Source organism: Microtus pennsylvanicus, chromosome 9 (assembly GCF_037038515.1).
Source record: "Microtus pennsylvanicus isolate mMicPen1 chromosome 9, mMicPen1.hap1, whole genome shotgun sequence".
Lineage (NCBI taxonomy): Eukaryota > Metazoa > Chordata > Mammalia > Rodentia > Cricetidae > Microtus > Microtus pennsylvanicus.
Window position 1 is genome coordinate 42,996,818 of NC_134587.1, and position 24,541 is coordinate 43,021,358.

At 49.5% G+C, this 24,541-nt stretch overlaps 1 protein-coding gene across 2 annotated transcripts; it reads right to left on the reverse strand.

Moving 5' to 3' along the window:
• Nucleotides 1-1,345: 1,345 nt before the first annotated feature.
• On the reverse strand, nucleotides 1,346-21,495 carry Gtf3c5 (general transcription factor IIIC subunit 5). Of its 2 annotated transcripts, none has more exons than XM_075985587.1 (12): nucleotides 20,973-21,495; nucleotides 18,900-19,119; nucleotides 16,616-16,814; nucleotides 9,945-10,140; nucleotides 8,828-8,932; nucleotides 7,550-7,664; nucleotides 5,813-5,893; nucleotides 5,561-5,658; nucleotides 4,457-4,539; nucleotides 3,557-3,699; nucleotides 2,741-2,927; nucleotides 1,346-2,262 (listed from the first exon to the last, which is right to left on the reverse strand). In XM_075985587.1, the coding sequence occupies exons 1-11, from the start codon at nucleotides 21,123-21,125 to the stop codon at nucleotides 2,764-2,766; spliced, it is 1,557 nt and encodes a 518-aa protein (XP_075841702.1). In that variant the 5' UTR covers nucleotides 21,126-21,495; the 3' UTR covers nucleotides 1,346-2,262; nucleotides 2,741-2,763. The 2 variants fall into 2 exon arrangements, with proteins under 2 accessions (XP_075841702.1, XP_075841703.1); XM_075985588.1 differs by having other exon boundaries at nucleotides 2,741-2,909; nucleotides 20,973-21,405.
• Between the last annotated feature and the right edge of the window lie 3,046 nt (nucleotides 21,496-24,541).

The following is a 24,541-nucleotide window of genomic DNA, read 5'->3' on the forward strand; positions in this document are numbered from 1 at the left end:
GTTCCTGTCCTGGAACTAGCTCTTGTAGACCAGGCTGGCCTCGAACTCACAGAGATCCGCCTGCCTCTGCCTCCCGAGTGCTGGGATTAAAGGCGTGCGCCACCACCACCCGGCTAGGCATGCCATTTTAATAGCAGTTGGTTTTCCTTTGGTGGGGGGCGGATGATAAAATGTTTCCTAAGAAGTAAAGTCCACCAACACTGGTGCCACATATATCAGAATTACAACCACAACTCAGGCCAGGCCTGTTGCTGCCACTCCACAGCTATGTGGCCTGAGCCTCAGTTTCTCTCTGACAAGGAGTTCCTGGCATGCATGGCAAGTGCAGGGTCTGCAGTTCCCTTTCCTGGTTGCAGGTGCCTCGGGAGAGGTGCTTCTACTTTGCTCTCAGGCAGGAGACATAAGCTTACAGGAGCCAGTGAGTGGCCTCACCTGGGAGAGTCCCTTCAGGCACTGGCCTGCAGAACTCACCCCAAGTACAAAGAGCAGAGAGGCTTCAATGACCCCAAGCAGCCTTCTGATTTTATCATGTTACATTGTCTAGTTTATCAACTGTTAAATGCATGTACTTCAATGATTTGTTATTTTAAATTATGTGTATGTCTGTATGGAGTATGCGCACATGAGTACAGGTGCCCCCAGAGGCCAAAGGGCTGCTGGAAAGAACTGGAAATTGTGTTAACTATGGTGATCAATGTCACATATTAACAGGGTACACAGATATTTGGTCAAGGTAGGCACGGTGTATACATCTTCAATCCCAGCACGAAGGAGGTGGAGGCAAAAGGATCTCTGAGAGTTCAATGTTAGTCTACACAGTGAGTTCCAGGACAGCCAGGGCTACATAGAGAGAGCCTGTCTCAAAACAAACAAACAAACAAACAAATAAGCCAACAAACACTAAAACACTTGGTCAAGCATTCTGATGTTTGAGGCTTTTTTCGAATGAAATGCTGTATAAATCAGTAGGCAGTGATAGGACAGCTTAGCCTCTATGTGGGTGGGCTTCATGCCCAGTCTACTGCAGGCCTGACACTGCGGGGGACGGGACAGCCAGCATGCTGCCTTTGCCGGCAGCCCTTTCACTGAATCTCCACCCTACACCATGCCCCAAGGCTGTGGACCTGTACCACAACTGTAAGCCAGCTGTTTACAATAAATTCTAATGGTTCTGTGCCAAATAGCACTGTAGTTCTGTTAGAGACAAGTATGGTCTTTTCTCAACCACACCCAGCAAAACACAAATAGAAAACAATACCAGGGTGCAATATGCACCAAGACTCAGTAACTGTGAAGTCAGAAGACTGGGAATCAGCTGCATGAAACACGAGCACTTCCGAGGGCATTTTATATTTTCATACTGAAAACACTTTTATTTACATGGGAATTCAGGAGAAGAATCACCACCCTTTGCTAGGCGTGGCTAGAGATCAGGAAGTCCTAGTTTGGCCAACATAAGGCAAGACTGCTATTGCCCTGGGCTCTGTGTAGGTAAGGCCTTCAGATGGCATGGGGTCCCTAACTCAGAACCTTCCTCAGATCTACAGTCAAGATATTCCTGGGTAGATGGGACCAGAACCTAGATAGACCTCCCCAAAGACCAGGTTGGGCAGCAGCTCAGAAGTGGGAATGCTTCTGGCTGAGGTGTCCTGGCAGCTTCTGTGAGAGAAGTTCTGTGGGGCCAGGCAAGGCTGGCCAGTCTTTAGGGAAGGATTACTTCCTGCCTCTAGGCTGAGCTTTCTTTGAAGCAACAGGGAGCAGTGTCATCAGAGGACAAGGGTCCAGCTGCTTCCCTGCAAGGCTGGGAAGTTCCCAGGGGTATCCACTTGGGCCAAATGAAACAATGGGTCCTCAATCTTGTCAGGAGGTTGAGCTGGCTCAAGGCATCTGGCTTTGGAATTGCTGTGACTTGACTGTGTGTGCCAGGCCACACGGTTCGAGGGACAGAGGCCGCACAGAGAAACAAGGCAATGGCCCATCTCTCACTCAGCATCCTTCAGGAAGTGGTGCTGTTGCCCAGGGGCTTGGGAGGCCATGCATGAGGGAACCTTCCAGGGAGGCCAGCTTGGCAGGGACATGACAGACTCTGGTTTCACAAAAGGAAGCTGTGAGACAAGAGGGTGTTTCCAGGGAACTGAAGAGCTGGTCCATTTGGCGAAGTCAGGCTGAGCCCAGTCTGAGGTTGCCCAGTGTCCTCATCTTACCACCCTGGATGGGGCACAGGCCTGTCCCAACTGTCCCATCATGGTACACCAGCATGTCCTGAATGAGTAAAGGAACAAATGAGGCGCTAAAGAGTCCCAGGCAAAAGGAAACATTCCCAGCTCTAACCCCCCAAGCTGAGACACCCAGGCACCTAGGAAAATTCATTAACAGGACAATTATGGCTAGGCCTGTCTTTTACCAACACTACCCCAGGCAGATGCTATCTAAACCAAGGGTAGCCTGGCTGTCTGTGATGGCAGACCAGGCTCCTCAGGTCATCTGTCATTATATTCACAAGACCTCTGCCAGGATGGGTGTCCCAAGCTTTGCCACATCCACTTCTGGCTTCTGCAGCTCTTGGCCTTGGGTCATCTACATGGCATTAGGGTTGTCTTCAAACACTCAGGGCAGAAGGCAGTACTGAGCAGTGGATTACAATCAGAGCCAGGGCCTGCTTATTAAGACACCAGCTTCCTTCAGAGGTGCCTCTGGGGTGACCTGGCTCTGGCTTTATGAGAATAGTTGCCAGTCTTACCTGGTTGTCTGGAGCCAGTGCTGTCACACATAGTCCAGAATCTCTGTCTCCATCTCATTTTCACTCCCATCCGAGGGCTTGAAATCTTCCTCTTCCTCCTCTTCCTCCTCCTCCTCGCCCTCCTCGCCAGACTCAAACATCAGCTGCCCTTTCCCTTGATCAGCCTTACCTGTGTCAGAGAACAGAGCTGCGCGAGAGGGAAAGAAGGCGATGTCTCCCAGTGCAGGCTTCCTAGATGACCCGGAGCTCATTTACTAGGACAGGTATTTGGGCTTGAAGAAGCTACTATGGAAAGTATGAGGGCAGGATGCAGGAAGGCAGAGCTTCACAAGGCATGGTTTCAAGCCATTTTCTCTAGAGTCATGAGCAGCCTGGGACGCTATGCACCGTGAGAAGGCACATACCAGTGTTCCCAGAAAAGGGTCACAGCCTTGACTGAACTCCCAGGAGGTTTAGCCCATGTCCCAAACTCAGGTAGGAAGCCCTGCTCTACTCAGATACCCACTACCTAGCCTGGAAGGAAGTCCTTTGCAAGAGCTTTTCACTGCTCTGTAGGTCCCCTTGTAGACGCCCTGCCCCAGTGGCTAGCTCTGGCTTTGGTTTGAAAAAGGAGCTAGGGATTTACAGTACAGGGCCATGGGCTACACAACCCCACGGGAGGAGATGGGCAGAAATGTCGTTCCTGTACAGGAAGTGTCACAGCTGAGTCCTAGCTCACAGGCCTCCCTCCACCAAGGGTGATGGACAATATGAGGGTCTCTGGAGCTTTTGTCACAACAGGTAGGTCTGAGGCCTCCCGGCACATGTGGCTCTTACCAGGCCTCTCAGAGCGGATGGTCTGCAGAATCATGAGTGACATGGTGTCCCTCAGGTGGTCTGTGGTCTTGGGAAGGCACCATCCATCTCTCTCCGTGCACACGCTCTCTGTCCCATCATTGCGGTGAACAATTTTCTGCAATCTGCGGGCAGAGTCAGGGGCAGGGCTCTATGGTGGGGAACTCAGACAGAGCCCGAGAGTGGCTCCAAGTGTGCTTCCTCGTGGGATAGAGTTCCAGCACAGCTCTATGGGCACGGGGTTTGTTGGACCAGGATGTCCATGGGGAGGCTCTTACATGGGGTCTGTGTGACAAACAGTGCTTCAGAAGGAAGTCTCAGAGGTGGTGTGTAATGAAGGTCTTGCAGGGATGGATGCTCCCAGCTAGGTTCCTTAACATTTGCAGTCTCTGGACAGAAACCCCCACCCCTACCCACCCCAGCAACAAAAGCAAAAACAAACAAAAACTAAAGAACTATGCAAAGCCGGAGGGTATATACCCAGGCCCACTTTTCTGTCAACAGTCAGGCTCTCCCTAGATTCCACATGCTGCCTGGTTCCTTTCCACACTGTGGGCCTACTCTTGTGTTTTCTAAACTTGCTTGAGAAAAATGGGCAGGTGTCCAGGATCAGGAACCATGTCAATCAAGGAGACTCTCAGGAAAATACTTCAGCAAGAGTCATTGCTATTAGCAAGCAGGGCTGTTTTCTACAGGGGACAGTGCAGCCATGATTGCTGGTCCCTGCCTTATAGCCCACATATGGCAGGACCAAGAGCAGCACCCAACTCCCAGTGGCCAAGTTTCCCTTAACGCTCACTGCAGAGAACACTGGTCTTGTTCTAGTGAGTTCTAGCCCAGAGCTCCGGGGATCATCAGTGGCACAGGACCCCTCATACATACTCTTCCACGTTCAAATCACACAGCTGGTAGAACATCTGTCGATAGGGTGGCAGAGCCCCTTCCCGGAAGATATAGACCGAATCCTGTGGACAGGAGGGAAGAGAATGGGGTGGTTATGTAGCACTCCAGGTTCTGAAAGTGCTAAGGACACCCTTGCTGTGGCTTCCATGGGAGTCTAAGGACTTGGCTTGTCCCCAGGCCCAGGGGGCCAGCAGATGTGGAGAAAGGAGGCTCTCACTCTCCAGGAGGTTCTGGAGGGTGGAGGCAGTCAGGCCCTCCTTGGACCCCTGGAAGTCTGCCACCAGCCTGTACTGGGCTCCGCCTTCTGTGCCTTCAAAGGATGGGATCTGCCCCTCACCAGCTGTCTCTAATCAGTCACTCTATATGCTGCTCATGCTCCCTTGACCGCTTTTTCCGGAGGAGGGCAGCATTTAATGAGTATCATTTTCTCTTCTTTCCACTCGGAATGCAGTCCTGAAGTCAAGGACAAGGCTCCAAGACTTTGGTGGCCAAGGCATGATGGCACTAGAGGACAGCTGTCTCGCTTGTGTCTCTGCGCTTACATTTTCTGTCATAGCCACTCAAGCAGGGACTGCAGGGTAGCGAATACAATAGCCTGGCCTCTCGCAGGACTGCAGAGGGATCAGGAGAAGTGTGGGAGTGAGCTAACCACCGTGGGGTGACACTGATGAAAATGTAAGCCCTGGAGGTCTGGGTCCATCCCATCGCACATGTCAACCCACAGCTGAGCCCCAGATGTTCTGGTCTGGCCTGTGCTCATGTCTATGTCCAAGTCCTGTCATCTCAGCAGTAGTTAGAGGCCTCAGGGGAGCCAGGCTCCCCAGGGGCAGCCACACATCTGCTGGTGTCAAATTCCCTCTCAGGACTTGTCACCACCTCTCTGCACAGATGGCCCTAGTTCCCCATGGCACTCCAAATTCTCATTTTGTTTCCAGAGGGGTCTGAGGTGGGAGTAATGAGAAGGCACTCGGAAGGCAGAGAGTTCAGTCAGTCATAGATCCTTCCCAGAATCACAAACGCCCAGCCTTGCAAAGACACTCTATCCCCACGCTTGACCCCACACTGGAGCCCGAGAACACTCACCTTGAGCTTGTACTTATTGTAGGTCAATTTGCGTGGGCCGTCTGTTCCTGATGGGCCCAGGCCCTGCTTTAGGTCACGCATGTTAACAAGCTGGTTAGCTACATGGGAGCAAGGCAGTGCTTTGGAATAGAGGAAGTGAGGACAACCCGGTCTGACCCTTTGCACCTGTCTGTAAGGAATAGCCAGCAGACCTCCCATCTTGTTGCCCACCTCCCTTGGCTATGACCTGATGCAGGCAACCCAGCCACTTACATGTCTTCTTGACAGTGATGGGGAGGCTATAGTTGTATGTGCTGCGCTTCGCTTTGACAGGCATGTCCCTGGAACCATAACCTACAGGCAAGGGCCATGTGTCAGAAGGGAAGTAGGTGCCAAACCCATCTGGGCAGCAGTCAGGGGTTCACCTTAAGGTGGTCAACTCCATCTGCCACCTACAGAGGAATGGATGCCAGCACATCTAGCAGTTCTCACATGCTGATATCCTTAAGTGGTTTCCTGGCATCCTGGACTTAAATTTTTAAAAAAAATTTTTTTTTTTTTTTAGTATTTATTTATTTTATTATGTGTACAACATTCCTTCCCTGTGTGCCCACATGCCAGAAGGGGGCGCCAGGTCTCATTACAGATGGCTGTGAGCCACCATGTGGCTGCTGGGAATTGAACTCAGGACCTCTGGAAGAGCAGTCAGTGCTCTTAACCACTGAGCCATCTCTCCAGCCCTGGACTTAAAATTTTTAAGTAGGACCTGAGCCATAGGTCCTTGTTTATAAACTAGAAAGCCACAGCCTAGTCAGCAAAGAGCTGGCACTTCTATTCCAAGATCCTTTATATTGTTCCATAGGGGCGGGAGGGCCTTGGGAGGTACAGAAATGTTTCTAGTCTCTCCACAGGAATAGACATTTTTTTTTTTTAAGATAGGCTCTCACTAGGGGCTGGGGAGATGGCTCAGAGGTTAAGAGCATTGCCTGCTCCTCCAAAGGTCTTGAGTTCAATTCCCAGCAACCACATGGTGGCTCACAACCATCTGTAATGGGGTCTGGTGCCCTCTTCTGGCCTGCAGGCATACACACGGACAGAACATTGTATACATAATAAATATTTTTTAAAAAATTTAAAAAAAAAGATAGGCTCTCACTATATAGCTTTGATTCCTCTGGAATTCACTATATAGACTATGATGGCCTTGAACTCACAGAGATCCACCTGTTTCTGCCTTGTGAATGTTAGGATTAAGGGTGTGTGCTACTATTTCTGCTGGAAATAGGCTCTTAAAGGTGTGTGTACTATTTTTAAATTATAATTTTATAAACATATATACACACCCACATATTTAATTTTAAAATTATGTGTGTGTGTGTGTGTGTGTGTATGTGTCAGTATGTGCGTGTAAGTGCAGACGCCTATGGAGCCTAGGTGTAGTATGGATTCTCTGGAACTGGAGATGCAGACAGTTGTAAGCTGTCTGACATGGTAATGGGAATTAAAGAAGGGCCCTCTTCAAGCATGCATGCTGTCACTGCTGAGCCATCCCCTATTCAGTCTCACAATAGAGGCGAGTGCTGGAGAGGTGGCTGTGTAACACCCTGCACGCATCCTATCTACCCAAGCTCTGACTACGCTACTGTGGGTTTGTGACAGAGACTGGACTGCTCAGGCTTGCTGGCTTCCAGTCAGCTCAGAAAACCTGAATTCCAGGTTCATGAAGAGATTCTGCCTCAAAGAACCAGGTGGAAAGTGACACAGATCACCTGACCTCTTTTCTGGCCTCCACGTGTGTGCACAGGAGTGCTCACCTGCATACACATGTGCTTGTGCTCACACACACAGATATGTACACATACATCTTTGTGTGCACAGGAGTGCTCACCTGCATACACATGTGCTTGTGCTCACACACACAGATATGTACACATACATCTTTTTTTTTAAGGAGTCTGCTTGAAATGGAGGACACAAAGAGACAAAGACAGAAAATAAACTTATTTTTACCGTATTTCATTCCACAGCGGATTCGAAAGTCAAGCACTTGATAAATTTTGGCATCTGGGTGTTTTCGAGGGTCATAGCCAAAACGAATCCACAAGCTTCTCCATGGACCTGTTATCTAAAGACCAAAAAGTACTGCATATGAGAAAGGGCCAAGAGTCCTTAGTACCTGGGTGGAGACCAAGCCCTGCAGTGAGGCAGCAGGAGCCCCAGCCCTGAGAGCATGGCTTTAGACCCTACCCTTTGACAAGGTTCTATGAGGATGAAGTGAGATCAGGAGTTTCTACCACTGCTCCTGGTACCCACAATGTCCTAGTGCACGGATTCCTGTCCCTGAACGGCACTGCAGTTAGAAGTCACGTTCAGGGAAAGAGGAGCTCTCCAGGCTGGAGTCCACAGTGCCCCTGCCCATCGTCAATCTCTGAGGTCGTGTTTTATGCTGGCTCCCCTTGGCAGGTAAGCAGAACCCCTTTTCTTTCGAATGTTTAGGAACTTTTGTACCACCATGCCTATCTCCATCCTCTCCTGGGAGGAATCAAGAGTAGACTTCTTCCACTAAGCCCTACTCAGTATGGGCAGCTGAGTTGAGAGATGTTGTCACTCAGGGGCCTGGGCTCTGGGCTGCAAAACCAAAACAAGACAGTCAACTCTCGGAGCCCTGCTTTTCCTCAGAGATAAAAAGGGACTCTTACTGTCACCTCCAGAAATAGGCTGACCCAGTGCTAGACACTTAGACATTTCTCACTATAAGGTCACTATGCACAGGATGCTTACCTATGACTTAGGAAATGCTTCTTCATCCAAAGTTATCCACATACAGCCAGAAACATTATTAGAAGGCTGTGGTGGACCAGGAAGTTTTGAAATCTTTCTAGCTGTTTCTTTTTTGTGTGTATGTCACTGTGCGCATGTGTGTGTACACCAAATACCAGAGGGTGTTGCTGGCTGTCTTTATCACTCTTCACCTTACTTTCTAAGATACACTTCCCCAGGATCTGCCCAACTACACCTGCTCAGCGCTGGAGTTACAGGCACATGCCACCATGCCCAGCTTTCATGTGGGTGCTGGGGGATCTTCCAGCCTGTACAGCAAGCACTTTACCTACTGAGCCATCTTCCCAGCTCTCTATCTAATTTAAACAAGTTGTCTCAGGGTGCCATGTGGCAGGGATGCTAGGAGGTATGTCTACTTTCTGTTGCCATGGCTCTAATATGTCACACGAAGGATCAAGAACCACACTGGTGGGAACCAAGGTGACTGTAAGACTAGCTGCCACTTACCATGTAATAAGCCATGTAGGGAAGTAAGATCTTGAGCTTGTCAGGGTGGACACTGACGTTAGACTTGACAGCATTTCGTGACCAGACTGGACGAATGTCAAAGAGCTAGGGAAAGTCACAGAGTCTGAGATGAACACCAACAGCTATTGGCCTTCTCACATCCTGTCCTTTGTGTCTGGGCCCCAGTGGTAGAAAGCAGGGACTCAACAAGCCTCTGAAACCCGCCACACCTACCTTATAAAAAACCCCTTCCTACTCTTAATTCCTTTAAGGCCTAGATTATACATCCTGCACATGAAAGTGGGGTCCTGAAGTGACCACACAGTGCACCGGAGCAACAAGACTGAGCAAGCTCATGCTAAAACCCCTGAGCCCTGATCTCTACTAACCTGGAACACAAGTGCTGGAGATGAGACTTCAAGAAGGTGAAGGGGATGGCCTGGTCCTGTGGAGGGCTGTGCAAGGCCACTGTGACCAGAGAATGGAGGGCCAGGGCAGAGATGAGCCACAGAAAAAGCCTCAAGTGACTACTGAGATTCAGTTAAGAGTTGTGCTTCTGAGGGACCCTGTCCTTGAACAGGGTCTGACTTCAGCTTCGACAAGGAAAGCCTCACTGAGACCCTGCTGTTTAGGCCTATGGACCCAGCAGAAACCCATATAGCCCAAAGGGACTACAGTGCCCTGTGACGTTTCTCCAGCTCAATCCAGGATGAAGGTACATGACCATATGCCATGGGCTTGCTACAAGCAATAGCTCTGCACGGGCTGCTAGACCCCAGCTCCACAGTCAGGTCACACCCAGCAATGACCCGTCTCTGGGCACCCCAACCGGGCTCTGACCCAGCAGTGTCTCCCAGCCCTCTTTCTACTTTCTGAGATAACCTAGTTTGCCAAGGCTAGCTCTGAACTCACTTTGTTGGCCAGCTGGCCTGCTCCTTGTACTACTTCCACTCCAGGGGTTATAGGCCTATGAAACCAGGCCTAGCTTCTGACAGCTTTTAGATGTAACAGCTGGAGGTAAAAATGCCAGTGTTACCAGTCAGTGCTAGAGAAAGCCTCAGCACCCTGAGCGGTGGAGTAGGAGTGGCCCAGCAGGCTGGGTGGGGCTGAGACTCACCTGCCTCAGCTCCTCCTCCACTTTCTGATCTATGGGGTTGGTGCAGGCCTTCTTCCACGTCTGTACTGCAGCCTCCAAGGGCTGTAGAGGTACCTCAGGGTCCTCAAAGTTGACAAAGATGGCATTATGGGGGCGCCGGGCTCTACTCAATCCAATCAGGTTCTCGCCCGAGATGGAGGGATTGTGGTAGCCTTCCCTGTGGAAAGAGAGAGAAGGTTAGATTACCATCCCAGCCATAGACCCGGCCAGGCAGGCAGGGAATCCAGCAGGCACGCCTCACTATAGACCACACCCGTGTGCCTTTTCCTGGATTCAGTGGAGGGAGGACCCCAGCACTGCCTGCTGGAGAAGCATATGCCGGCAGGCTGCCATCAAGGGAGAGAAGGAGCAGTGGCTCAGGGAAACTAGGGGGCCAATGGCCTTTTTTTTTTTGTTTTTTTCGAGGCAGGGTTTCTCTGTGGCTTTGGAGCCTGTCCTGGTTCTTGCTCTGTAGACCAGGCTGGTCTCGAACTCACAGAGATCCGCCTGCCTCCAGAGTGCTGGGATTAAAGGCGTGCGCCACCAGCATGGGGCCAATGGCCTTGAAGGAGGGCAAGGTCCCAAAGTCCCAGAGATTGGGGTATGGGAAAGGGCACCATGGCAAGGCTGGTGGCCTCTCACCTGCAACCGCATCGAGCCACACACAGCAAAATCCAGCCAGTGCAAAGCTGGGCACAATCCAAATGCCCATCAGCCACATATGTGGACAGTGATGTGAACTCTGCCTGTTTACATGACTCACTCAACTCTCAAAATGATTCTCCAAGGAAGAAGTTTCTGAGGAAGTAACTGAGGCCACCAAGATTAGAAAGTGTGCTCAAACAGCATCTGCTACAGGAGCTGGGCCTCAGCCCCAGGAGGCCTGGCTACAGCCATCTCTTAGTTAACTGTCCTTCTACCTAGCAGAGCATGACTTAGTTCTCAAGCATCTGGACAACACAGGTGAATGACAAGGATGCAGCCAGAGGTTAAGCTAGGGATCTACCTGACCACATCCATAGTATCTAAGAACAGGAGGGACCCATGTGAACTGTAACCTGTGGAGTGGTGTGTCCTGCCCTCTCTGCCCGGGAACACACAGACCACTTTGTTTATGTGCATGGGAGGAGTGAGAAGTGTGTGAGATGTGCTTCTCATACACAAGGGTACCTCAATCTCCATACCTTCCTCAGTGTGCCATGAACCTTTAAAACACACGCACAAACTTTGCACATGTATCAGCACAGAGCATGCCTGGGTGGGTGGCTCCTGAAGCACTCGCAGCGGTTCCCTAACTCTTTGAGGTAGACAACACAAACAGCAGACACAGAGACATCAGCATCAGGACCCCATGGATGCATCCTCAGCTTCAACAGTTACTACCACACATCGGCCTCTGCTTCCCCACACTAGCCCCACTCCCACAGCTCTTCAAAGTGCATTTTACTGGATGTCACAAGCCCATTTGCAGTCATCACCTTTTCAAACATGTTGATTTTATTTACACGTATGTGTCTGTATGTTTATGTAATATGTGTGAGGGCCAGAAGTTGTAAGCCACTTAATGTGGGTGCTGGGAACCAAACTCTGGTTCTCTGAAAGAGCAACATGTGCTCCTAACCACTGAGTTCCCTCTGCTACCCCTTTACCTTTTTTTTTTTTTTTTTTTTTTTTTGGTTTTTCGAGACAGGGTTTCTCTGTGGTTTTGGAGCCTGTCCTGGAACTAAAAAAAAAATCTCTGGCTATGTAACCCAGGCTGGTCTAGAATTCCTAGGTTCAAACAATCCTCCTCAACCTCATCCAGTTTGCACTTTACCCTACTTTTCTACATGAGTACATACCACCTGCAAACTTAAACAGTTTTCACATTAACAAATCGAATATGAATCATGGGGTCAAGTCTGTGTGTGTGTGTGTGTGTGTGTGTGTGTTTTCAAACGTACCTGTCAGGAACCATCCCAGGTAAGTACAACACTACCCTGCTTTAAAGCCCTTCTCCCTGAGTCCCCAGCACCCTCAAGAAGGAAAGTAGTGGCTGGCCTTCACTTCAGGAGCATGGAGGGGAGGCAGAGCTGCCTCTGCTGCCTGTCCACTGCCTCCGGCTAGCTCTAATGACCACTGTGATTCTAAGTCTGTGGAGAACTGCTGGGAGGAGCAGAAGGGGCTCAACACCTTGCCAGCCTACCTTCTGCTATCCCAGGCTGTAAGACACTCAACCCCTTGAGGTGGACATCCAGGCCCTCCTTCCCCAAGAAGGCCAGCCATACACAAAAATCAACAGTGCCTGGGAAGAAAGGCAGGTTCTTTCCACGTGCAGGGAAGAAAAAGGGTCATGCCTAAAGGCCCCAAGTCTGCTGGCCCTCACTCATGACTACTCCAGAGGCTTGGACAAGTTGCTGCCAGCCTGTGTGTGCAGAGTGTAGCACAGGTGTTCCACTGCTGTGGCGCGCTCTTCCTGCTACAGGTGTAAATTGCTTTGTGAGGAGATGAAAACACTCAGGAATATGCAACTTTGAAAAAGCAATGAGGCAGCCACCCATAATGGCACACACTATTAGGCCCAGAACTGGGGAGGCAGAAGCAGGTGGATTTCTGAATTTGAGGCCAGCCTGGTCTACAGAGCAAGTTTCAGGAGAGCCAAGGTTACACAGAGAAACCCAATCTTGAAAAAGCATACAACGTGTCCCCCACCCCCACCCCCACAAAAAAAGAAAAAACGAAGCAAGGTAGCTCAGTAGATAAAGGCATTTGCTGTCAAGCCTGAGTTCAAACCCCAGGACACACATAGTAGAAAGACAGAACTGACTCCTACAAGTTGTCCTCTGACTTCAATACATACACTGTGGCACAGGCATGCCCACAAGCACTCGAACACACTCTTGAGTACACACACACATACACCCCCACTCTCCCACACCCTATACTCAACTAAATAAATAGATGAATGTACTGGAAACAAGAAAACAGCAATCATACCCAAGACAGGGCTAACACTCTCGTGCCAGGCACACTGTACACGCAATATACTGTCCCTCCCCCCACAAGGGGTTTTAGCAGGGAAGGAATGGCACTTATACATATTTTTGGCTGTATCTTTTCATAATACTTGTTTCTTCTTAACAAGCACAACTTACTCTCTCTCTTTTTTTTTTTTTTTTGATTTTTCGAGACAGGGTTTCTCCGTAGCTTTTGGTTCCTGTCCTGGAACTAGCTCTTGTAGACCAGGCTGGCCTCGAACTCACAGAGATCCGCCTGCCTCTGCCTCCTGAGTGCTGGGATTAAAGGCGTGCGCCACCACCGCCCCGCACAACTTACTCTCATAATCAGAAAAACGGTAGAGGAGGGGACAGGAAAGCGACAGACGGACTCAACAACTCTGGAAGCACACAGCCTCTTACTTTTTTTTAATTTATTCTTATTTTATGTGCACTGGTGTTTTGTCTGCATGTATGTCTGTGTGAAAGTGTCAAATCCCCTGGAACTGGAGTTACAGACAGTTGTGAGCTGCCATGTAAGTTCTGGGAATTGAACTCAGGACCTCAGGAAGAGCAGCCAGTGCTCTTTACCGCTGAGCTATTCTGCCAGCCCCCACTTTGGGGGATTTTTCAAGACAGGGTTTCTCTATGTACTTCTGGGTATCCTGGAACTGACTCTGTGTTGTTGTAAGAGGCTGCTAGTTAGTTCCTGGCTGCTCAGCCCCAAAACAATCACACAAAAACCATATTATTTGCAATACTGTTTGGCCAATAGCTTAAGCATATTTCTGGCTAACTCTTATATTCTAAACTAGTCCATCTCCATTAATCTGTGTATTGCCATGTAGATGTGGCTCACCGGGTAAAGTTCTGTCCCAAGCATCTGTCTCTGGTAGGGCTACATGGCTTCTCTCTCTGACTCCCCACCTTCTTTCTCCCAGCATTCAGTTTAGTTTTCCCCACCTACCTCTGTTCTGCCCTGCTATAGGTTCAAGCCAGCTTTCTTTATTAACCAATTGTATTCACAGCATACACAGGGGAATCCCACATCAACTCTAGACCAGACTAGCCTTGAACTCAAGAGATTCTCCTGGCTCTGCCTCCTGAATGCTGGGATAAAAGGCACATGCCGCCACCACCATCTGGTTCTTTTTCATTTTTACATCTGCTCCAGGTGGCCTTAAATTTGTGACCCTCAACTTTGTGAGTGCTGGGATCACCGGCATATGAACCTATAATCCCAGCAGCTCTATTTATTTGTTTATTCATTCATTTTTATTTACTCATATTTAGTCATTTATTTATTCATTTGAAACACACTCTTTTTGTCCAAGTTGGCCCCAGGCTTTTGGGCTTATGTGAGTGTCCTCCTGTAGCTTCCTGGGTAACTGGAGTATGGCTATACACTATTCCACCTCAATTCACAGAAGTTTGTTTTTTATCCGAGAAAAGATTTCTCTGTGGAACGGCCCTGGCTGTCCTGGAACTCACTCTGTAGACTAGGCTGGCCTTGAACTCACAGAGACCCACCTGCCTCTATCTCCTGAGTTCTGCCACCACCACCACCCAGCTACAATATTCTTTTTGTGATGAGACAAAAACCTGCTGCCAGAGCAAAGAGATCTTTTTTTTTTTTGATTTTCGAGACAGGGTTTCTCCGTAGCTTTTGATTCTTGTCCTGGAACTAGCTCTTCTAGACCAGGCTGGCCTCGAACTTACAGAGATCCGCCTGCCTCTGCCTCCCGAGTGCTGGGATTAAAGGCGTGCGCCACCACCGCCCGGCTCAGAGCAAAGAGATCTTAACCCTAATCCCTGGCTTTAGATGCTGCTTCTGCATGGGCCTGAGCTTTGGTCTAGAATGTTTTCTCTGAAGCCTTTCTTGCGCTGCTGTGTTATCGTGCATTTCTGCTGCCAGCTCCTCAATGGCTTCTTGAGCCTCTCAGTCTACCCACACAATGCCTTTAATGCACCCTTCCATTTGATCACACTCTGTCCTGCTTCACAGCCCCCAGCCCCGAGCAGAGCCTCTCTGCCACGTGGTCTGCTGACACCAAGCTCCAAGCTCGGGTCACTGCAGGACTCTATCAGGACTTGGCAAGTGTTTCTGTTCTACCCTGTTCCAAAATGGCTGTCCTGGGCACACCTTCTGGAAGGTCCCAGGCTCCTGCTCTCCCTCACACGATCATTTGTTTTGTGCTACAGTATCTGTTCCAGCACCTGCCCTTTTCACAGGGCACAGAACCCACCATGTGCCACGTCAACATTCAGAGCTCAGTTTTTTGAAGGCTGTACACAGCCAGCCAGCGTCTCCTTCAGGAACACCAGAGACCAACCACAGGCCAACCACTGTTTTCATCCTCTGGCTTGTCTGGCATATTGATTGGCCTTGCTTCCCAAGGCTTCTCTCACTGGGTCCCAGCTATTGACAGCCCTTTGCTCAGGCCAGGTCCAAAGTTATAGAAGAGAACAAAGGCAGCCAAGCCACTGCTTCTGGGAAGCATACAACAAAATGAGAAATGCTGTCTTTGTGTGTGTATTATTTAAAAAAGGAACTAGGCATGGTGACTCAAGTCTATGACACAAGCACTTGGGAGGCTAAGGCCAGAGATGTTGCCAGCCTCGATGATGAAATAAGCTCTGGACCAGCCTGGGCTACAGAGACAGACTTTGTCTCTAGAGATCACAAGCGTAAAAGAACAGTGTGGGATTAAGGACCAAGCAAGGCCCAGCAATTGGGCAAAGCCAGGCTCAGAGCTCCCATGTGGCCTGGAGACCCCAAGTCTCATCTACCTCCTTTGTAAAATCAGGACGACAGGGAGCTGGCAAATTGCAGGGAGGCTGAGACCAAATGCAGGCTCAGCATTTCCCCACAGCTGGTAACTGTTAATAATCTTACACTGGGCATGTTCAAATTAATTTCTTCCATATTAGTCAGTCCTGGCTCTTATACAAAGGAACTCTTCCTTGTGTCAATGTGCAGCTGCCTCCAGAGAAAACCAACATTTCACAATGCCTAGGACCTGCCTCTCCAACAGCCGCTGGGTTCCATTCTGTCCAGACTGTGGTAAACTGAAGGACACACCCCACTTGAGTTGCATGTAGTCTTATTTGGGATTTTCACAACCCTCGGCGCAAGAGATGCCCGCCACTGATTCTCAGACTCACAGCACCCACCCTCAGAACACAGCCTCACACTCAGTAAGCGAAATTTAGGGAGGGTCATAGCTTGAAGGGAGGCACCAGCAAACAGGTAAGGGCTGGACAGTCTTGGCAGCAACCTCCAGTCAAGAGGGCAGACGGGGAGGTGGAAGTGGGACAAAGGGCTGAGGTTCTGCAGGGAGATGGCAGAAGGCTGAGTAGCAGAGCTAGCTATGAACACTTCTGACAGGAACCAGAAGGCCATGAGGCGTACAGAGGAGACAGAAAGGGGCTGGGTCAGAGTGGGATATTCACACCAGGCATTTCACAGGCAATGTCATTACTTATGACTGCAAGGTCCAGAGAGATCATCTGTTATCAGGAGCTCTCGAGTCCATAGTACACTGTCTGTTGGGAACAATGCCAGCCTGCGACCACCAGACCACTGCTTAGGACACTTGCCTTCTGAATTTAATCCTGCTGCCTCAGCCCCAGGCCCTCTGCTGCACTGGAGCGGGGTGAGGGGTGAGGGCTGCCTACCGGTGCTGTGTCTCAGGGCGATAGAAATAGTCCACTGGGGTGTCGAGCCGGGAGAAGATGGGTGGGGGGATGTAAAGTGGCAGCTCCTGGTGGAAGAACTCCTCCTTCTCGGGTTTGCGCATGAGCACTCTGTCATACATGGACACATGCTTGCCACCCGCTTCCGTGTGCACTGCCAAGTACTGAAAGTCAGACATTCCTGGAAAGACAGAAGAACAGATGGCAGACTCACTCCGGTCCTGGCACTGCTGTGCAGACACTCCAATCCTTTTAGGAAGGGGCTGTGCAGCACCCTTCTGATGGGTGCTCAAATTAGTAGAGTAAGAATGGCTTGAGGGGAGGACAGCAGGTAAAGTCCAGGGAGCTAATTCATAAAACAGTGTGCCCCTGCTGATCCAGGGTTACACAGAGCAACAGTGCGCTGGCTCATTAGAGAGAAATACAGCTGTGACCCATTAGGAGTCCCCTCCTCCTGGAAGGACAATCCTCCTGGTGAACAAGCACTACCAGGAGCCTGCATCCAGGCCCAGCCCCAGGGACTCTAGGTCTAGGTCCTGCTCTTCTTTCCCTTGTTTTATGTTTGAGACACAATCTTACTGGAATCCAGGCTGGCCTCAAACTCCTCCCCCTCCTTTTTTCTCTTTGGATTTCCGTTTTCTTTTCTTAACCATTTAGTTTCTTCAGATTCTTCCTTAGGGCAGCAGCTGTAAACAGCTGTCTAAGATGTGCTGATCATGCACCAAGCACCTCCCACATGACTCTAACAGACACCATCGCTGGCAATCTTGTCCAGGGCCCAGAGCACCGACAAGAGGCTGAGGCAAAGGGAAGCTAGGGCACCTGCCTAAAGAAACTGGTGAGTGGGGGACAGTGGATAAGAACAAATACAATGCTACAGGTGTAGGAATATGTCACAGCGAAACCCACTACTTTATATGCTAACTTAAAAACTGGACAACAAACTGTTAGGGCTCATCAGGCATAATTCCAAAGTGAATGCTCTTTGGCTCTGTCTTTCCTGCCTTCCTGCTTTCTCCTTATAGTTCCCTGGAAGGAGCAATTCTGAATGAGGATCCTACACTAGGCATCCAGTTCAAAGAAGCATGAGGTGCCAAGGGACCCACATCAGCCAGGGAAGTTTCAGAGGATGAAACTAGCAGCCGTCAAAACTTGACAGGGGAGCCAGGCAGGATCACAGGCCTATAATCTGGGGGCTAGCACAGAGGTTCATTGGCTTAGAGTTTAAGGCCAGCTTGGGAGAAGGCTCCAAAACATTGGTGTCTCAGACTGGAGAGCTGATCACTAGCCTGATCTAGCACCACACAATGGTTTATCTTAAAAATGGAAAGATTCTCACAGAACTCAATAGATACCTACCATCTCTTAAGCGGTTAAGAGCAAGGAACCAAATCTAGTTCCCACATCAATGACTCACAGCTGCCTGTAATTCCGGCTCCAGGGTATTGTACACTGTCTTTAGACATCTACAGACACTTATACACATGCGCCATATATACACATAAAAAATAGAAAATAAACACTTAAAAAGAGCCAGAAAGCCAGGTGTGGTGGCACCTGCCTTTAATCCCAGCACTCAGGAGGTAGAGGCAGGCAGATCTTTGTGAGTCCCAGGCCAGCCTGGCCTACACAGAGAGCTCCAAGACACCCAGGTCTATGCAGAGAGACCCTGTGTGCCAGTTAATACAAGTTAACTTAATACAAGTTACAGTCATCTGAGAGGAGGGAGCTTCAATTGAGAAAATGCTTCCATAAGATTGGGCTGTAAGCAGATAAGCCCACGTGGCATTTTCTTAGTTAGTGATTGATGCGGAAGGGCCCAGCCCATTGTGGGCTGGTGGTCCTGGATTCTGTAAGAGAGCACGCTGAGCAAACCATGAGGAGCAAGCCAATAAGCAGCATCACTCCCTGGCCTCTGTATCGCTCCTGCCTCCAGGTTCCTGCCCTGCTTAAGTTCCTTGCCTCACTGCTTTGGATGGAATTGTGAGTGGAAACCCTTTTCAACCCAAGTTGCTTTTGGTGATAGGGTTTCATCATAGCAATAGTAACCCTAACTAGGACACTCTGTCTGAGAGAGAGATGAATAAAAGGTTGGAAGGCAGTATATCCAAAATCTGTAAGGGGCTGCTAACTTGGAAAAGGGAAAGGCTGTCTCCACAATGGGCAACGGCTCTCCCTCAGGCATGGGCATACCCTACCCCACTTTCCATGTGGCTCCGTATCAGGCCCTGAAATCACCCGATAGCAATACAGATGTCACAGTTACCCTGGAATTTATAAATTGTGGAGATGATGCCAAGGATTTCCAAGTCGAACGTGACCTGGGGTTGGGTCTCGGCCCCCGGGGCAGTTCTCCGCCGTCTGGTCCTTTTCCTGATCCGAAGCAGCATGCTGCTGGTACTGAAACGGTTAGCGCACACAGGGTGGCAGTATGGATCCTTGGGCCGGAAGTACAGCTCAAGCCTCTTGGAAGGGTCAGTGTAGATCTGCAGCAATACCAAGGGAGACACGGGAGCGGTAAGCAGCTCAGCACCCAGCAGAGCACTGCACCTCTTCCCACAAAGCCCAGGAAGGCCAGGTGGCCCTTCTACTTCTAGCTTCCTTCCACAGAACTCATTTTTAAACCCACGTTTCTCAGTGTTTAGACAGTACAGAAAAGGAAGTCAAACAGTCTCAATAGGTTATAAAGTGCGATAATTAAGGTATCATCTATCAAGTGCAAGGCACAAAAGGACTCTCATAGCTCATCATAGGAAGGCTTACCATCCTGTTTACTTCTGAGTTGACAGAAGCTTTCATAACTGACTAGGAGGGCTACCCATGCCAAAAACTACTAGCCTGCTCCAGGATTCAATCAGCAGTCAGTCTCACAAGCAGGTGCTTCTAGATCCACAGGGGGCTACAAGAGGTTAATAATCATTCTGACAGTCACTGCTTATTACTTATAGTCCTCCAGGCCCCAGTTCTGTCTTCTTATAAAAGCAAAATAAGCAAGCAAAATACAACAACAAAAAGTCCTAAGAATAGTGTCTACTTCATGATACTGCTACACAGATTAAATTGAAATAGTTGAGCCTAACTCATGGTAAGAACCCAGCCCCTGCCACCTACATGTGAACAAATGCTTGCCCCACATTTGGTAAGAGGCACACAACGAGTGTCAGCTCTGCGTGTTTGCACCAAGAATGTGCAATGGCTTGAGGTCACCCACAAGTTCAACTCTTTAATTCCCAATACTCCGGACGGGGCGCCTTCAGGAAGTGCTCAGGAGCAACCTAGGGAAAAGATGGAAGCTACAAGCCTGGGTGCTAGAGGGATGACTTAGAGGCTAAGAGCATCTGTTGCTGTTCCGGAGGACTGGAGTTTGGTTCCCAGCACCCAGTGCACAACCACCTGTAATGAAAGCTCTAAGGGACCCAACACCCTCTTCTGGCTTTCAGCGTCACCTGCAAACACAACTGAAAATAAGGTTTAACTCTTAAAAAAGAAAAGCAGCCTCAGTCCTCAGGCATCCCCCACACACACACAAAGCCCACAGCACTGGCCTAACAGAGTAGGGATAACCCTAGACATGGCCTAGCACATCGGAGTACTCCTGAAACCCAAGCAGAAGGTATGAACAATAGAGGATGATCCCTTGCAGCTATCCCTGGGGTAAGGGAGAATAAGGATTCTGTCAAGGCCATAATGTGAATAATGGAAACGATACCAACACAACCAGCTCTTTCCAACTCTAGTTGGGCATGAATTCAAGGCCCTGTTGTAACTGTAGCGACTGTCTGGCCTAACCTTTACCCGTCCCCTTATCTGGAAAATGGAAATAAAAACAGCAGTATCTAGTTCACTAGGTTGTCGTTAGGACTCAATCACATTTTAAAAATTTTTTTCTAAAATTGGGAATTATACAGATATTAGTACACAGGTGAACAAGAGAAGTTCCCTGCTCTGCATTTACAGCTTCGGGACCACGTAATAAATAAACAGGTAATAAATGTATCAAAATGTAACAATGGAAGGGGCCAGGTACTAACTGACTGTCTAAGGTGTTCAGGGAGAACATTTCTAAAGAAATATCCCAAGATCTGGCACACACAGCATTACTCTAGTCCCCAACTTGCTGTGTGGCCTTAAACTGTCTGTTCACTTGTAAAGTGCAGGTGTCGTCAATTCCTATTCTAGGGGTTCCAAGGGCTGTGGCCTGTAAATAAAGCTAGTTCAAAGGCCCTAATGCCTGCCTACACACTCTGTTGCCAAGGAAACCGCTCTCCCGCCGGGTAGTCCCGCCCATTCGGTAGCCTTGGTTCTTTTTCCGCTGTCCCGCAGTTTCCCGGCTCCTTACTCGAGAGACGCCTTCCTCGCCGCCCAGAGTCTGTAGCATCTTGGCCTCATTACGCACGACGCCTGGGTACTCCACGCACACCAGTCGCCGTTCCCGCCGTAGGTCCACGGGGATGGCGGCCTTTGATTCCGCGTCCGGCTCCACCGCCGCCATACCTGCCAGTCCGGTCCCGGGCCGCCGTGGTCCGCTCCTCAAATGCTTCCCCGAGGCCTCACCTCAATGGTTCCGCGAAGGAATGGTTCCGGTTCTCCTTTCCGTTCTCGTCTCCCTAAATCACTGAAACTCGAAGGCCTTCCGGAACCAGCGCAGCACTGTTTATTTTGCGGTACTACAGCAGACCGGAAGTTTTTTGTTTAAAAAGAAGAGGGGCGGACTGAGGGGCGAGACGAGGGTGTATCCCACCAGCTAGCCCAACCAGCCGAAGCCGGGACTCGACCGGGTCCTTCCGGATATCCCGTCCAGTGAGAACTTGAAGGCGTGCTTAAGGGATCTTCTGGCCTGCCTCCCATCAGTGAGCCCCTTTTCGGCTGTCAAACGATAAACAGTTCACTGGGTCCTTTTAGCCTTGCTCCTGTGTAGATGAGTTTAGGGCTGATCACTTGAGATTGGATATTATGGGGTCATTCTCAGTAGCCACTGATTGCCTGTAGCTCTTTATCTAGGGGGTGGGGCTTTGCGAGTGAGATTTTCTCCTTCATGTTGATACCAACAACATGGTGTTGTTTCTATGGTATTGTTGAGATTTCATGGTACTGCTTTCCTGTCCTAGATACAGTATGCAGCCTAGATACAGTATGCACAAGGGGGATCTCTCTCTCTCTCTCTCTCTCTCTCTCTCTCTCTCTCTCTCTCTCTCTCTCTCTCTCTCTCTCTCTCTCTCTCTCAGACAGGCTCACTATTTGTAGGCTTAGCTAGCCAGTAACTCGCAATGTAGACCAAGGCTGCCCATGAACTCGGAGATCTGCCTGCCGCTGCCTCCTGAGTGCTAGAATTAAAGGCGTGCGTCCCCATGCCCCAGCGCAGGACCGGATTTCTGACAGCCCTTAGAGGGAATTCTGGGTGAATGAAAATGGTGGGCTTGAGGCATTGTGCACCAAGTCCTCTACTCGCACAGACTCAAAGGCCCGAGTTCGGGCAGGATTCAGGCGTCCTTCTTCATCCATTAGGCAGATACTAAAACCACTGTTGTGTGGAGAAATGGATCAGGTAGGCAAAAGTGGATTCATATGAAACACTAAGAGACAGACCAGTCCAGGCAGGAGATGCCTCCTGGTGGTGAGGAAATGACTATGAGAATGAGTTTCTGGAACTGCATTTGAGGATATTATGTGTAGGCACCCCAAGTTTCTGAAGTGATTTCTCAACTCGTTGTAGGTGGATTAGAAAGGCAGAATGGGGGCTGAAGATGGCTCAGTGGTTGAGAGGACTTGCTCCTCTCACAGAGGACCCAGGACAGTTTTCTAGCAGCCACACAGAGGCTCCCGGATGCTTATGACTCCAGTCCCAGGAAATCCGAAACTTACTTCTGGCATGGATGTGCTACATATAGCAGGCAAAACACTCATATCCAAAAAAAAAATTTAAATATTTAAAATTTTTGATGAAGGCAGAATAAATCACTATAGTGTTTATTTTAAAAAGAAAACATATTTTAAGAAGGAAAAGAATGAACTGATATGAATTATTTATGATTATTTTGCAATCGGAAGATCCAAACCTTTTTAATTATCTTTTAGCATGTGTGCGCGCGTGCTGTGTGTGTGTGTGTGTGTGTGTGTGTGAGAGAGAGAGAGAGAGAGAGAGAGAGAGAGAGAAGACTGAAAGAGTGTGTCTGATCTTCTATAGCTGGAGTTATAGGTGGCTGCAAGCCACCCAACAAGCCACCCGACATGGGTGCTAGGAACCGAACTTGGGTCTTCTGGAAGAGCAGCGAGCACTCTACTGCTGAGCTAGCTCTCTAACCCCTCTGAGTGCAGTGAGCTACCAGCCAACAGCAGACACTGGTGAGCTGAGAAGGAACTGAACTGAAGGAATTGTGGTTCTTGGCCTGTCCTCCCTAGTTAGGGCTTACATTCTGCCGTGAAAGATATTGTGGGTAGTGAAGCCAGGATACTTCTTCAGAATTTTTCACACACTGAGAAAAACTGGCAAAGTGTATTTTTGTTATCCCTTGTTCTCCAAACACCATCTGATGGTTTAATTTTCTAGAAAGGAGAAGCTTAACACATGTATTTGCTTCTTCTCATAGCTGTATTTAACAAATCAATGCCTCACACCATCCTGCCTCTCAGTTTGATATACAAGAGTCAGCCTCAAAGCCTTTGTCATCATCTTGCAGTGATGATATTTGGTATGTACTCACAGTGCCTGGTTAGCATATTTTGCAATATAGGTTAATCATTTGCTGGTCGTGTGAGGGTCGGATTGGGTAGGTATGCTTTTGTTTGCTGAACATGGCACCCCGACCTCTGCTGAGCAACTGGGTTCCTGAATCTACAAAGCTGCTTCTAAACTACATGGAGCCTTAGTAAACCACCATCCTATGTAGTGACGCGCTGGGTTTTCAGCTGTCACCTCTTTGCCTCGGTGATATAAGAGTGATCTTGGGAAGGGAGCTCATGCTGTTGCTGCTCTCAGTGGCTCCCTCCCCCTCTTCCTTCCTCTGCCTACCCACTACCTAACTACCAGCTCCTCAGCATGGAGGTTTATCTGTAGGCTTTACTTTCCCTGGGAATCGCCCAGGACACCTTAAGTCTAGTTTGGTGATGTCCTTGGTGTCCATGACTTAGACTCACATATCAGGAAGCCTGTCACACAGTCTTATTTACTTCATGCCAGCCTTGCTTTACTGTGTCAGCAGCCTCCTAAGAGCGAGGAATCTCAGCTGACTGCTCTACTGCAGTCCTCTCAGACCGGAACATGGGGGTGGGCACAGAGGACTCACTCAGGAAAGATGGAGAGAATGAATAAGGCCACTTCCGTGACTCCTTCAAGCTGTCAACTCAACCCAGGCTCAGGACATGGTCACAGAACACTCAGTCAGCCTCATCCCCTAGAGCAACGTCCATTAGTGCGCAGGAACCAAGGAGAGGGGCAGGAGGAGAGGGGAAGAGAAGGACCAAGCTGAGGGCATCAGTCCAAGCTTCTAAAAGACAAAAGCGTAGTCCTACCTGGGATCTGAGCCAGGGAGGGCAGGGGTGGGAACTGAGAGGAGCCAGAAGGGATCAGAAAGTCGATGAAAAGAGCAGTGTCCACACCGGGAGGCATTTAGCAAATGTGTCTCCTGCATGCCTGGGTCTTTGTGAGGCATGGATGATGAAGCAGAAAGCCTGCCCTCCTATAGCTTGCATGGAGTAGCAAGAGCAACTAGAAAGGAATTGGGCTGGGACGCAGCTCAGCGGTGCAGTGTGTGCTTACGGTCAAGGTGCTGGGTTCCACCTCTGGGCTTCCTCCTACCTATCATTACACCAGTAAAGAAAACAGCAAGGAAAACTCAAGCCCAAGGCTCTTTACCTGTTTTCTTGCACCTGGCCTTGACAGGTACAGTTTTCCAACAAGCCCTGGGGCTT